Source organism: Triticum aestivum, chromosome 5B (genome assembly GCF_018294505.1).
Source record: "Triticum aestivum cultivar Chinese Spring chromosome 5B, IWGSC CS RefSeq v2.1, whole genome shotgun sequence".
Lineage (NCBI taxonomy): Eukaryota > Viridiplantae > Streptophyta > Magnoliopsida > Poales > Poaceae > Triticum > Triticum aestivum.
The window spans coordinates 676694596-676709918 of record NC_057807.1 but is presented as its reverse complement, the minus strand read 5'-3'; the positions used below and the strand labels follow the sequence as shown (position 1 = coordinate 676709918).

At 45.7% G+C, this 15323-nt stretch overlaps 2 protein-coding genes across 2 annotated transcripts; both read right to left on the bottom strand.

The window, feature by feature from the left end:
• Positions 1-4008: 4008 nt before the first annotated feature.
• LOC123114124 (uncharacterized) lies at positions 4009-10219 on the bottom strand. The gene is made up of 13 exons (XM_044535491.1): positions 9906-10219; positions 9273-9459; positions 8536-8608; positions 8228-8375; positions 7676-7785; positions 6979-7110; positions 6768-6909; positions 6562-6696; positions 5760-5917; positions 5581-5655; positions 5331-5469; positions 4820-5086; positions 4009-4407 (listed from the first exon to the last, which is right to left on the bottom strand). Exons 1-13 carry the CDS (start codon positions 10140-10142, stop codon positions 4261-4263), a joined length of 1950 nt encoding a protein of 649 aa, XP_044391426.1. The 5' UTR covers positions 10143-10219; the 3' UTR covers positions 4009-4260.
• A 682-nt stretch (positions 10220-10901) lies between these two features.
• On the bottom strand, positions 10902-13965 carry LOC123114126 (probable protein phosphatase 2C 36). Its single transcript, XM_044535492.1, has 4 exons — positions 13502-13965; positions 12942-13309; positions 12597-12833; positions 10902-11509 (listed from the first exon to the last, which is right to left on the bottom strand). The coding sequence occupies exons 1-4, from the start codon at positions 13830-13832 to the stop codon at positions 11297-11299; spliced, it is 1149 nt and encodes a 382-aa protein (XP_044391427.1). The 5' UTR covers positions 13833-13965; the 3' UTR covers positions 10902-11296.
• Positions 13966-15323: the final 1358 nt, after the last annotated feature.

Genomic DNA, 15323 nt, shown 5'->3' with positions numbered 1-15323 from the left:
CTGGGAGGGAGGAAGGGAGGTGGGGTGCGTGGGGTGGGTGGTGGTTTTTAATTTCTTTTCTTCTGTTTGTGGCTCGGTTAGTTGGGTGGGATGAGATTCGGTTTAGGAGTACCGTGCGGTTCTAAAGTGTTAGCAGAATAAGCACCGGGTGTGCAGAATAAGGTCTTAAGGGGGTGTTATCATAATAGACCCACCCTATATATATATATATATATATATATATATATATATATATATAATCCTTGCATAATTGCTTTACGCAAAAATAATTTATTTAAAGAGATGTGGCCTGGTGCCGAAGCCAATGTCGATGCGGGGCGTCGGCGTGACGCAGTGAAGGCCTGATGAAGCCTGAATTTGCAGGGCGGTCCGAGCTCCAGATGTGGCGTTCGCCGAACTACAGACGGGAAATGGACCGAACCATCACGCAACCATCGTTAATGCGGCCATCATTTGATAGACCTGTGTACAGATGATGGAACAAACCAGAGTAATAATTTTTCAAAAAAAATAAAGCCAAGCAAAAAAATTACTAGGATTAATAGCACCTGGTTTATCTGTTGTAGCAATCTGAAAAAGGGTTACTCCCGAAATTTCTGACTTGATCCGCACACCCATTGCCTGGTGAGCGATGGAGCGGCGGCATGGCGACGCTGGCAAAGGTTGGCTTGCCGAGGCAAAGCCCCCGGTCCAGCTAACGTGACGAAGTTGGTCGGTTGACGACGCCGAAGTCTCCGGAATAGGTCGATGAAGGGATGACGAAGCCCCCGGTCCAGACGAGGAGACGGAGCAGGTCGGTGAGGAGATGTTGCAGCTGCCATGTCAGCCGAGGTGTTGAAGTAGTTCAGCGTGATGGACATCGTCTCGATGAAGCAACGGTTCGGCCATGCCAATGCAGGTCGTAACTTGTGACGTGGTCAATGCTGGCTTGATGAAGTGACCATGCGGCGATGCCGGTGTGCCCGCTCCGTGTAATCCGTGGGGCGGCGATGTTGGTGACGATTTATCTTTCGCGATGTCGAACTCTTGTTTGGCTTGCCGAGATGATGATCCGAAGAAGTTGAGCTCGGCTTAACAAAGGGACGACGTGTCTAGCGCAGGTCGGCACCCGTAGAGCAACGTTGTCGGGCTGGTTTGACACCAGCGTGATGGTGAAGATCATATTGGAAAAGACTTTAAAATTAGCGGGATGTGTTTGGGAACAAAACACAATACCCCATACAAAACTTCCTTCAAAAAGGATGTCTGAAATCCGTTCATAAAAAAGATGAATTCAGGTCGGATTCGTTCTCGCGTAGAAAACAGATCCAAAAAGTGATGCACTAATCGGAAGGTTCCCGGAGTTTGGACGGTCGGATCGAGCCGAAATTTTGAGAGGTGGTAGATATGGGAATTCCGCAGCAAATGAACGGTTGGTTCTTCCAAAGAACCTCCGAGCTGGGCTCTGGAGACCACGCCCTAAACTCGTCCAGATCCCCGTCCAGATTTGACAGGGCTGCGATATCTCGGAGATTGCCAGAGATTCCTCCATCGGAACTCGACGAAATTTTCCAGGGTTGTTGTAGACTCAATTCCGCACAATCCCATCGAAGCAATCGTTAAAACGACACTCGAGGAGGTGGTGGCGGCGGACAAGTTGGATGTCCAGAAAACAGCACGGTCGCCCGGGGGCAATGTAGACGTTGAGCCCCCGGGCTCCGAGGATAACTTCTCCATGATCATCATACAGATCGGAGTTGATGTTGATGAAGGCCCTCATCCGAACATAATGATCGAAGGTAGGGCGCAGTCCCTTGGTTAAGCCAAGGTGACTAGTCGAGCCGGTGACGAAGAAGTCGACGTTGCAATTGATCTGCAGTCGAGCCATTGATCCTTTTGCCGATCACATAGCGGAACTCTCAATGAAAGCACCAATGTCGGTGTCAAAACTGGCGGATCTCGGGTAGGGGGTCCCGAACTGTGCGTCTAAGGCTAATGGTAACAGGAGGCGGGGGACACGATGTTTATCCAGGTTCGGGCCCTTTCTATGGAGGTAATACCCTACTTCCTACTTGATTGATCTTGATGATATGAGTAGTACAAGAGTTGATCTACCACGAGATCGTAGAGGCTAAACCCTAGAAGCTAGCCTATGGTTATGATTGTGTATATCTTGATCTATCGACTAGCCCGGCCCTGGTTTATATAATGCACCAGAGGCCTAGGATAACAAGAGTCCTAGCCGAATACGCCGGTGGAGGAGGAGTCCTTGTCTTGATCACCAAGTCTTGTGGAATCTTCCTTGTATGCGGCAACTGTCCGAACTAGCCCATGAGTATACGGCCATGAGGGTCCTCGGCCCAATCTAATTGATCGGGAGACGACGTGGTGAGTACCCCCTAGTCCAGGACACCGTCACAATGCCCCCACGAGGCCCAGCAGGCCCCCTGGCCTCACGAACCGGGACCAATGCCCCAATGGGTCCCGGTTCATGACTGAACCGGGACTAATGGGCTTATCCGGCCTGAACAAAAGCCATCTTTTCTACTAGTGCTAGCAACCAGCACTGATATGTTGTCTTATGTTTGCCACAATGAATTTGGGGTTGGGCATCCATCATACGACCCTTTTCGTTGTCGTTCAGTCGGACTCTTCAGAAGCACTAGCCAGCCTATCAAACAATGCTTTGGTTCGCTCAGCTTATGGTCATTTAGTTCTAGAAATTAAGGATTTGATGAGTAGTGGGGAGTTTTTATCTCAGAAAATTCACCGTAGCTAAAATAGAGTTGTCGACTATAGCCGCTCCGAAAGAACTACTGTTGTGTGGTTAAACTCGGTTTCACATTGAGGATTTGTGGTCTCTCGACCGTAACACTATAAATTTGCAATAAAAACTCCCTTTATCCCATAAAAATAAATGTGGGGTTGGGCCTCCATAGGCCTTATCTGAGCTTACGTCGCTATGGGCCTACCCGGTGAGAGATAACCACATCACTTCCCTCATTAGAGCTTATTTCGACGCAATTATTAAGCTCAAATGAAGTGGCGCTGGGTATGTGGAGTAAAAGTAGAAGATCGACTTGGGCCCATGGAAGTGTTCAACAATAGGTAGCTTTGGTCACCGGGAGCTCCTATTTTAGTGCGGTGCATGCTAGCGAACGAGCCAACGCACGCCCTCCCTTCCCCGTCGCGCCACATTGGGCTGGCCCATTTACGGGACTGGACGCCATTTTTTTCATTTTTCCTTCTCTTACCTATTTCCTATTTTTGTTTTATTCTTCTTTAAAATAATTTGGGATTACAAAAAGGTTCCAGAAATTCAAAAAAGTGTGAATTTTGAAAATAAAATGTTCAAGGACACAAAAAATGTTCAAGATTTTTAAAAAATGTTCATATATCTAAAAAATGTTCACAACTTTGAAAACAATGTTCACAAGGTCATGAACTTTTACAAAATGTTAACAAATTCTAGGAATATTTACTAAATGTTCGCGTATTCAAAAAGTGTTCACATATTAAAAAATCACGTAGTTTGAAAAACATGCGTGAATTCAAGAAATGTTCACAAAAGTGGGAAAAAACGTGATTTTCTAAATATTATTCAAAAATTTCAAAAAAAACATCAATTCAAAAATGTTAACGAGTTTCAAAAAAATGCTCACAATTTTAGAAAATATACATGCAATTTTTTTTTAAATCATGAATTTGAAAAATATGCATGAATTCAAAAAAATGTTCACAAATTTGAAACATGTTCATGATTTCCAAATAAATCATGATTTAATAAATGTTTATGAATATGAAAATGGTTCACAAAATAAAGAGAAAAACGAAAATGAAAATACAGAAAAAAAAACCAATGAATTAGTTGGGCCAGCCGAAACGTATGCAGCAGGAACCCAGCCGTGCGCGCGCGGTCGCTAACCAACGGCCCACGCGCCAAATAGGATCCCGGCTGGTCACTCGACTACACGAGTGGGTGCCTCGAGGAATAGGAAAGGAAGTAGAAGCCACAGCCACAAAGCAATGTCACGAAAAGGCTAATCACATCTTTTGCCGGACTGAACCACACGCCATCCGAGCAGAGAACCTTCAGTAGACAATGTTCGTCAAGGATGTAAAACGCAATGGCTCCCAGCGGCAGATGCGTGAACACTCTGCTTGCATAACATGCTCAACGGATGACCACGACGGGCAAGGCCATGATCGATCCCGACTCCCGAGCCTCGTATAACAGGTTCTATGGCAAACTTTGCAACACAAATATTTCGTCTTCCGGGCTCATTCACATCTCTGAGCTCTCACGATCTCCCACACCGGGAGGGCCTCAGCGTTCTCGGCGTACCCATCGACCCGCTTGCTGGTGTTGGCGATGGCGACCGTGAAGCTCTCGTTCTGGAGGGTGAAGAGATACATCGCCTGTTCGTCCTGGTGGTTTATCATCAGAAAGAAAAAACTTCAGTAAGAACAGTACTGAATATTCGCCTCATGCGTCTCCGCTAGATGGCAAATGAGGCCACAAAAGGCAATGCTCCAATTACGGGAATGATGTTTTATGCACATGATTTCATGTTGCGATATGATTAACAAAACATGCTTTTGCTCAAGAAATGAGGACACTATTGCTGTCATTTTGGAAAAATCAGAAGCACTCATGCAACCATAAGCTACACATGAAATGCTACCACCTTTCCACCTTAGAAGTTATTGGTAAAATATTCTAAGGGGATGTTGAAAAGCACTATTAGCTCGCAAAATCGTCTTATATTGTGGGACGGAGGAAGTACCTCACATGTTGGGTATATTATATGAGTGGTGGGACAAGTTCACGAGTTAATACCTCAGGGAGTTCCATATACTCGTCAGGGAATATTTGAAGGAACTCTACAGCCGTTTGACCAACACACCATGCAAAGACCTTCTCGCTGTCGTCTGCAATGGTCAAGTGCAACTGAAAGCCAGGCGTGCATCCATTCTGGCAGGCCACTTTACAGAAGGAACACTGAAGCCCATCTGGCAGTTCATCCACAACATAACCACACAGATTGTGGAATAACGACAACTTTAAACTGTCGCAATCGATGTGGTCAAGTCGAACACGGCATATCTGTACAAGAAGATATCAAATAAATGCAGGCTGTTAGCACAAAGAATTGACTGCAGTTGAAGAATGCAGCAAGTTCTTAGAAACATCAGTAAAAAAAACATGGTATCTGGTGACTGGTTTTATTGCACGTTTACAGATTTCAACCTGATGGTCAGTGGTTGTTTCCTGAAGTATGTTAGTATCTAAACTTGAAATGCTTTAGAAGAGATCTTGTAGCTGTAATTGTCTAGTGGGAAAGAGTTACATGTGTTCTGTTTGCTGAATGGGGCAGATCTGACAAGAGTGATATATTATGCAGGCATGTTGAATTCAACAACGCTGGCAGTAAGCTCAAGTTAACAAACAGCGATCCTGGCTCCTTTTCGCTCCATGAGACTTCAAGGCTGATGATACAAAAATAAAATAACCCATCAACCAGAACTTTGCACACATTGTGGCAATAAATACAACATAGAGATGCATATAGATGAAATATAAAAGAACACGCTGCTTACATGTTTGTTTTATTCAAACTACAAGTCAGACCAGAAATGTACACCATATGACCAACTCCAACTCTACCTAATGACCTGCAGAGGTATTCATACAATATAATGGTTTCAAATGCATGGCAGAACCAATGGAATCGACATTGGAAACAATAATAGGTAAGAACAACAACAGATAGTGGTACCAGTGTCCAGTAAAGATAAGCTTCGTCAGAACAACTCCTGTTGCATCTTCTATCTCCAAATAGAATGTAGTCCCAGATGTGCTTACTTTGCAAACACTTGTTACAGTGCCAAACAGACTAACTCCCACCATTTTACCATGAAGATCACTTACATACGCCTAAAAATGAGGCATGTCATACAACTACCAGAAAAAAAAGTACTTGCAGGAACTTACACCACACGTGCAAAGGTACAAGATATACCACAAGTTGTATCGAACTGTATGATGTAGGGAGTGTGGTGAGGGATGGGGGATCCGAAGTGTTTAACAGTTTCCCTTTATTTACATAATCACAAAATTATCACCAAAAAGATAGTGGAAAGCATGAAACATTGGGTATTATTTTCTCAAACCAGGTTCTACCAAGGTGAAACATTGCGTATTATTTTCTCAAAGCAGGTTCTACCAAGGGAACATCAGATTACACCTAGTTTGTGGTTCTACATAATGTTGCATCTGCATGTGTCCATGGATTGAAAGCAGAAGAGGCAAATAAACAGAACTCACAGGAACTAAACATATTATGACATGTAACACCTTATACAACATTAAATATATTTTTTTTCATTACGGTAGACTCAACACATTAGGTTACATAGTAATATTAGGATTCACACTATAACTCAATACAAATTAAAGCTTCAGCAGAATCAGTGGTGAGAGAACTAAATCAAGAAGTAATCGGATTGCAAGCAACACAATGGCTGGCAAAAGTTATCTTCTGAAAAGAAACAGAAACAAATGAAGATTAGGTTACATACTCGAAACGGATATTTGCTGAAGTCAACTGCACCATGCAAGTCACGTGGTAATGTTACTTGCGAAGCCATATTATCGACTGGAACACATGACAGGCGAGGTCCTTGGCTCCTTACTTGAGTAGGTGTGAGGAATACCTATCACATAGTCTCTATGTCTTGGTCAACAGTACTGCAGAAAAAAGTAGCACCAAGATATTCCAACCAACCTGTTCCTCGTGTTGAGCAATTGGCACCAAGTAAACCTGTGTTGCACTACCATACTCAAGACACAATTCCTGAGGCTCCTCATGATTATTGTGCGCAAAATTGGAAATATAAGGACTGTCCAGTGCAAGCATGCTCCCTACACTGAAAGAGAATGTTTAGCTTGCTATAGCTTGACTTAAACAGTTGAAACTTGTATAGAGTGAAATGAACCTGAAAAGATTTGCAAGTGAAACCTGCTCTCCCCATAAAATAAATTTGATCTTCTCATCATCATTATCTACAAGCACAATCTGCTTTCTTTCTGTACATCCAAAAGGTTCCAAGGTCTCAATCTTCTCAATCCTGCAAGAAAGAAAGGGTGGGTTCTGAACCTTTCTCTAATAAAGTCAGCTTTTACAGTTCATCCAATTCAATTTTATTGCGAGTAGTAAATTTCTTCCTTTTTATTCTCACCATCAAAGAAGAGTCTACCACAGAGCGAACATGTATTTACAGAGTTCTAATACCACTAAATGATGAATTCCCCTATACATTTTCACCAGTAAAGCAATTGGCTTCGATGGTCTGAGTGATTCTACATATAATACTCAGAAGGAACCTTCAGCTGTTGAGTCCTGTTCATGGCAATAGTGGAGAGCTGAGCACAAAAGAGCTAGCGAGCATTCAGATTAAGTTTGCTGCTATCTTTTACCCTCGCCTTTACAAGCAGAGCATATTTTACCGAGCCGAATGCTAAACAAGCTTGTTTCTGCTAGAATCTTACATGTCCAGTAGTGTAATAAATAGGAAAATAATTACAAACATTTGCAGAAGCTTCAATCAAACCTGATCAAGTCTACGAGAAACTATACCAGCAAGCACTATCTAAAGAGATCACTAATGAGAAGTAATAGATATCTTATTTTACCTGGCATAAAATGAGTATACAACATCATTTCTACTTTTCTCTTCCATCATGGAGGAGAAAGAATATGTGCAAAACTGTGCAGCAAGTAGCATGGCATCTTCATCTTTTTCCTATATAAAGCAAAGGTAAGCTCCTAGTGAAGAATGTGCATGGAAGTTGATCTCATAAGTGGAGATGACATGGTTTCACATTATAACAGCTTAAGCTTAACTATTTTTCTATACAGAAATGAAATATCACAGTTGATCTCATAAGTGGAGATGACGCGGTTTCACATTATGGTAAACTTTTTCTAACTTCTAGTCAACTATCAGGGTATGAAGAGTCTTTAAGGGATCAAAATAAAATATCGCAGTTGATCTCATAAGTGGAGATGGCATGGTTTCACATTATGATAAACTTTTTCTAATTTCTAGTCAACTATCAGGGTATGAAGAGTCACTTAAGAGATCAAAATGCAATTAAACAGCAGCATATAATCTGACAAGTTGCATAAAACTGTATCTTTGAACAGTACTTCCTTTATACAACCTAAAAGCTTTGGATGGTCACCTCATCAAGTAATATCACCATGTATTCTGTTGGCAAAATACGAGCATGGCCAGATCCCTCAACAACAGCTGTGCGAAGACAACATCCTGTGAGCACAACTTCTCGACCCTTCTTCAAGATACAATGTTGTCCTATATAGTTGTAGTACCTGGCATGGAAGTTTGAGAGCCCGCATATAAATGAAAGTCAGGCCAATGCAAAATCGATCCTCGTCCATTTCACATTTCCTTTATGCATTTGTTAATGACTTTTACCATGATATCAGTCTAACAAAATGGAACATCAACTAAGCAATTAGTCAGACCTACCTTCGGTGTAGATACAGATCAATAGTGGATGTACTCCACATGTCTCCCAAGGTAAGCATGTATATATTTGTACCTACAAGAAAGACGCAAAATTGAGGAGGCGCCGTCGAAAATGCAGATTAGAATTCATGTAACAAAATGGCCTTTCAAATAGTAAATGCTTTAAAAATTATGGTGTTTAATCACGGATAATGTTGAATGAATGGATATCACCAATTAATCATGGAAGTTGTGATAAATGGGAGGGGGGCTGTTTTTATTCTTTTTCCGAATGGTCACTAGGAGGGAGATACTGCCCACCTGGATTTTCATTGAGACAAGAACCAGAGTTTAAGCTTATAGACCATGGGTGATTGAAGGTAATGGAGCCCGGAGGCAGGGCAAACCCGCCAAGCATCGGCGTGGTGCCAAAGGCCAGGAGTGATGTGGGCTCTCCAGGGGATTGCGTTGTTTCTGCAGATCACCCTACGAGTGCCATTGATGGGGACAAGGGCAGGAACACCGACTCATTTCATGTGCTTCCAGAACTGCCAGCAGCCTGAAGGGGATTCTGCTCTCATATTGGGCTTATGTTCACTTACTGAGACAGTTCTAGAGAAGTACTAGACTACTAGCCTGCCGTCCTCTTAAGCAAATATCTCTTTAAAGCTTATATGTTCTAAAACCAGTCAAGGAATTTCTAACACACACATATTTCGTTCATTGGATGGAGGAGATTACAAGGTGCTTAAGCATACCAGGAAGAACGAAAACATCGATGACGACTGCCTCAAGGACACTCTTGGGAGAAAGGAAGTTCTTCTCATGGATAGAATCGATTGTGACAGTCGTGGGAAGCCTCCTTCTCTTACTCCTTGTGTTTAGAAGGCTGGTCACTTCAACCTTCGTCTTTGCGGTAAGAGATTTACGCTGCTCTGTCCAGGACTATCAAAAGCAGCAAATGTTTAGCCCTATAAGGCATCCGTATATTTCATGAAAACACACAAGAAAACTCCAATCCAATTGGTAGAAGAAGTGGTGATAAAATAGTAAATACAATGTAAGCACATAGATTTGCATCATGTTTATATATGTGGAACAGCCAAAAGGCAGGACTTATACAGTACATCAAGTAACTAAGTAACCACTATACAGTACATCCAAACTGGTAATTATAAGGTAGATAGGGCAATCTTTCCCTGTATACGGATGAGTATACAACCAATTAGATCCACTTTTGGTACACATAATTTTTATTTTGTGTATGTCCTGTGAAGTTGAGTACTAATTACCAACACATTGTTCAAATCCTTCCATGAACTGGTGCGCTTGCTTTCAAATTCGAGCTAATAGAAATGGGGAGTCAGTTGGCGGCGGCAAATCAGACAGACCTGGAAGAGGTCGGAGAGGAGGATGGCGGCGGTGACGCCGCTGGAGTAGGCGCGGCAGGACTTGAGCACCTGCGCCACCGTCCACCCCCACGGCGGCCGCGCCGGCGCCGGCCCCGCGCCGGGGGACTCGCTGCCGTCGCCACCGGACGAGGTGATGACCGAGATGGCGTAGTCGACGAACTCGAGGAAGGCGCCCCCGTCCGCGGAGGCGGAGGCGGTGACGGCGGCTGGCTCCATGGAACCCTAGACCAAGGGAGGGGAGGGGAGGGGAAGTGGGCGGGAAGACTCCGGAGAATGAAGACGAGCGCGGGGTTTTCCGCCTCTGTCCGTGACGGGTGGGGCCGGGCCGCAGCCCAGCACCATTTTGGGCTAACGGTGGCATTTCCACAACTTTTTCAGTAAGAACCTCTCAAAAAAAAACTTTCAGTAAGAAAATGAGGTGATAAATTGTTAAGAGCTTCTCCTAAACGAATTTGAATTTGAATTTGAAAATTTGCACATTACTAGGACAACACCAACCCAACATGCTCCATGTTTTCATAAACTTTTTAAAAAATTATTCCCTCCGTAAACTAATACTTATAACACATTTTAGATCACTACTAGAGGCAGTAACATAGTACTTCAGTTTTCAATTGGTTTTCACCATAGCTTGGGTTCTGCCGTAAATTTTCCTCTCATTCCGTTCCTAAATATAAGTCGTTTTGTCGAAACCGGCTTATATTTAGGAACAGAGGGAGTAGTTCAGAAGTTCAAATTCCAACTGGTTCGGCAGGTACATCTCAAACACATCAACAACTCCGCTGATCATGTTCCACTCTTTTTCAAGCGGCTAGCGGCGTTACCTGACACGCCCAGAGGATGAACATATCAGTGACAGACATAATTTAGGGCACTTTTTTTTTCATTGCTCCCCAGTCTCCAGTTAATTGCAACAACCAGATGAGACAACAAGATTGTGAAGTATACTAAAATCTCATCGTGGGGCAGTGGGCAGAGATAACAACAGATTATTGTAAGCTGCGAGAACCAATCAATTTACGGTTACAACATCCTTAACAAGGCTCCCTCATCAACATCTTTTCTAGGAAGGAAGAAGAGGCTCCCCCATAAACTCTAGGCAAATCTCCAGGCCTGAAGACTATCCACATTTATCCGACATCGATACGATACGAGGGGGGAACCCCGCAGCATTGGGGAAAACTGGCAACTTAACAAGTAGTCAAATTTTATGTGCAAAACCAAGAGAAAAGTAAGGCGAGGAAAAGAAAACTGCTGCAGGCGGGCGATTTCTGCACTGTTCACAGGGGCTGGTTGTTGAAGAAGCCGTCTATCTCACAGGCGATTTCTGCTCACAGGAACTGAGCATCCATGGGTGAAGTGGTTCATGATCAGTGGTCTAAGGCGGATCTGATGGAAAGGGGCGGCACTTGCGCATTTCCTTTGGCTAACAGCTCGTGATTTATGAATAGGACGATGACAGTGATGTCGTCGTGGAAATGCCGGCGGACTTTCTTGTCGATCCTCATGAGGTCTGAGTACCGCATCTCACGCTTCCGCGCTGCTTCTTGGAGTGCTGCTTTTATGAGCCTTCTTGCGCTCCCCTGAACAAAGACAGAGTGTGCCAGTCATGATACAGAAAATTAATCCAAGCAGTTTTAACCATTTACCTACAGCTGAGACATCAAAATCACCCTTGCAGCTATGCTGAGTGAGCCAACTTCAACTAGTTTGGTAAAGCTACCATGTCAAACTGTCAACAGTATCCAACAAGTACTATTTTTTTTTGCAATAAAGTATCCCAAAAAATATTACTTAGTAGCTTCACCCATGGCACACTTATGCATCCACATTATGTCTGGAATAGCAATAAATGCAAGCTTGTGGGACATTCAATATCCATGGTATCAAACACAAATATATACAGCCAAGAAAACAAGTGGCTAAAGAGACCTCAGTCAAGCTACTACAGCAAGTTATGAATCCCCAATGCTTGAAGAATAGCACAAAATTGCTGTTGCTTCCATGTAGGCAGTGACATTTTATTATTGGTATGGTCCATGTGGACCTACAATAATACAGTAGAGAATTTACATAATTACAATAGCTATCATGACATGAATGATTGTGCCGGCAATACAGAAGGGAATAAGCCATAGGCACAGCTAACTTTTTTATCTATCTAAGTGGGTGCAAAACATCATAGGAGATGCCTCAAACTTCCTATGGTAATAAGATGGTTCTAACTCAAAGCATTCAAGGGGAAACCCTTGACTTGGAAATTTTGCCAGCTTGTAATTGTGAGAATCCAAAACCACTGACGCAGTCGGACACCAGAAAATACTCCACATCCAGCATGTTACCATCACCAGCAAACAACAATTATTAGTTTCATAGTGAGGACCCTGTCTGTACTTAACTATTCATGCTGGTGTCGACAAAACATGAGAACATCATTCGGATTTCTAGTACACAAAATTCAGATTATAAATTATCCTTTGCTTAGGTAAATGGAAGTATGAGAAACAGTACGCCATGATACACATTTAGTCTGGTGAATACATTTAAAGTCCTACTTATAATGCAAAAGGAAACTCATAGCATTTCACACTTGGTCGATTTAAGATCATCCTAGGCAATAACAGAAAGCTAAAAGAAATATAGAGAGGAAAATGCTGAGTGGGATCTTACAGCGCGTTGATTGTTGTGAACAATCTCCACAGCTTCCTGGTTAGTCAAGTGCTCCCACAAGCCATCTGAAGCAAATATGACGAAGCAGTCACTTGGTTCAAGGCTGCGCGAGACGATCGTTGGTTCGGCACTCATTATAGGTCTGCTGAATGGCTCAGAGACTCTGAACTTTGGTTTGATCCGTTCCGTGTTATACTTTGCGTCTTTCAGGTATGCATCACCGAGTGACCGCGACACCTGCATAACCAACCCACTACGTAAGCACCAAACACACATATATATAGGCTGCAAACGAATTACGAATACAGCGACGCGAAACCAAACCCCTTAAAGATAAAAACCGACCTGTATGATGCCCTTGACTCTCCAGACCCCATGCTTAAGCGCGACGATCTGCGGGTCATCGGGGTGCTGGGCCATGAGCTCCTGCCGGACAGCCTCGTGATTGGCGTTGTGCTCGGTGGAGAGCTGCTCGGCGACGATCTGGCCGGAGCGGCCCACCTTCTTCCCCAGGACGGCCCGGGAGTCCCCCAGGTTGGCGACGAAGAGGGTCTGGTCGTGCACGACGCCGACGAGGCAGCAGGAGCCGACGGTGGCGAGGTCCGGGTTGGTGTCCCACTGGCTGGAGACCTGCGCGATGAAGGCCGCCTCCGTGGCCGCGAAGGCGTCCCTGATGGCGTCCGCCGTGACGCCGCCCGGGCCGGATGCGGCCTCTGCACGGGAACGCACGCAGATCATTAGATCAAACCTAGCTAGCTAGCTCTGGCTCTCGTCGCCGCAATCCATCCCATCCATTTCCCCCATACCAATCCGTGCGCGCGTGCGGCCGTGCGGGTGGAAGAATATACTACTACTCGTATGTAACAGAAGGGGGAGGAAGGAGGGGAGCGAATGCGGATGGGTACCTAGGAGGGCGGGGAGGAGGTGGTCGCAGGCGAAGCGGGCGGCGGCGTGGCCGGCGTGGCCGTCGAGGACGGCGAGGAGGGTGCCGAGGGGCGGGGCGGAGTGGAGGCGGCACTGGTCCTCGAGGGTGTGGTTGGCCTGGACGAGCGCGGCGGAGGCGTCCCCGGCGGCGCAGCGCGCGAGGTCGCGCCACCAGAGCAGGCCGTCGCGGCCCTCAGAGGCGGAGGAGTCCGAGGCGGGGTCGGAGGGCGGGCCGGCGGCGTGGGGCGGCGCGGGCGAGGTCTGCCAGGACCCGCCGCACGCCGAGAGGAACCTGAGGAGCCCGCCCAGCATAGCACCGCCACATCGCCGACCGGGGCGCCCCCGATGCGCGCGGGCGGCGGCGGCGGAGCAGGAAATGCGATGCGCGCGCGGGCGCGGGTGGGGCGGGGTGGGGCGGGGTCGCAATCGGCCGCGTACGAGAAGAGGGGAGGGGAGGGGAGGGGAAAAGAATTGGGGGAAAAGGCCGCCCGCCGGGTGGGGAAGGGGAGGGAGGGGAGAGAGTGGGGGGGAGTGGTGGCGTGCGTCGGGCTGGTTTGGTTCGGTGCGACGCGGTGCGCTGCTCGGTGGGGGACGGGCGGGCGGAGTAATTGGGCGGCCGTCGTTTCTCTGCGCCTTTTCGGTCCGGCCGGATGGAGGCGCGGTGCGGTGCGGTCAGCGCGTTTCCTCCTTGGACTGTTGCGCGCGCCTCGTGCGTGCGGCGCGGGCGCTCGGTGGTGTGCGCGGCGCCGTGCGTGGCGGCCGAGGTCTCGTCTCGTGGACTTGCCGGGAAATGTTTCCGTCTGGATCCGATTTCGTGGAGCTTTCACCGCGCGCATCAGAGTTGTCGCGTGGAACCGCTTTGGTTTCATCGTCGCATGTTTTCTACAGGAGTATAGTACGTAAGGTATAATAAACTTTTTTTTTTGTTGTTGAGAATGAAAACGAAGGAGGGCGGCCTTTAGGCCGTCGGTCACCCGAAGCACCGTTTTCCTAAAACCTTTTCCGGATTTTACTAATCTCCACGAATCTCACTGTAAAATCTAACGGCGTAGGCGAGAGCTGGCCCCGCCCCAGCTGTCTACCATGTAATCGCAACCTCTGAGGCACGAATGTATCTCAAAATTTTCTTAAAGCACGCCGCGAACATAGACGCCCGCATACACACGCCGCATGCTCCACCTTAGATGAACACCATCGACAGCGTGAGCCGACAAATCTTGCGATTGACAAAGCCACCATAAATGAATCTTAGTCCGTGAGAATGACTCCCACTTACGAACATCACCGGAAGCCCTGTAAATATATCTGAAAAGGTTGCAAGCATCGGTGGGACTTATGGATGACCTTATTGCACAGTTCAGATAGCGCTTGTACTCTGGCAGACTGGTTCCATCACAAGAAAGGTAACTCATATGAGCTATGCTCGGTTCACAAGTATATCACGGAACTGAAATTGTTATATTCTTGGCAATGAGCTAACTATGGAAACTAACACACGTTGCCCACAAGGCAACTACCATGGCCTTTACTTGTCCTTTTGCAAAATCCCGACTGTGTATAACTATAGCACCAACACCACTGGTCTTCTTTTTTATCTCATTATTACCATGTGGGAGCTGCCACACGGTCAATACTTGGCAATCCTTTGTAGTTTGTTTGATGAACAAGAGATTTTGGGTTGTGTGTTTTTCTTTTGCCCCGAGAATTTTGGTTATGTGACTAAAGTTGTTAACCCGTTCAAGTTTTGTGTGGCTAGTGACATAAAGATTGCGGTTTCTTGATATTTACTCCATGTTTATGTTG

Bases quoted from the DNA above. Each gene is read 5' to 3' on its own strand.
- LOC123114124 (XM_044535491.1), bottom strand. From the start codon at position 10,142: ATGGAGCCAGCCGCCGTCACCGCCTCCGCCTCCGCGGACGGGGGCGCC. The intron at 8,609-9,272 runs GTATGCTTAAGC...TCTTTCTTGTAG, and splicing joins CGATGTTTTCGTTCTTCCTG to GTACAAATATATACATGCTT. The intron at 4,408-4,819 runs GTATTAACTCGT...ATAAACCACCAG, and splicing joins AGTATATGGAACTCCCTGAG to GACGAACAGGCGATGTATCT.
- LOC123114126 (XM_044535492.1), bottom strand. From the start codon at position 13,832: ATGCTGGGCGGGCTCCTCAGGTTCCTCTCGGCGTGCGGCGGGTCCTGG. The intron at 12,834-12,941 runs GTCGGTTTTTAT...TTGGTTATGCAG, and splicing joins GAGTCAAGGGCATCATACAG to GTGTCGCGGTCACTCGGTGA. The intron at 11,510-12,596 runs GTAAGATCCCAC...GTCTTTGTTCAG, and splicing joins TTCACAACAATCAACGCGCT to GGGAGCGCAAGAAGGCTCAT.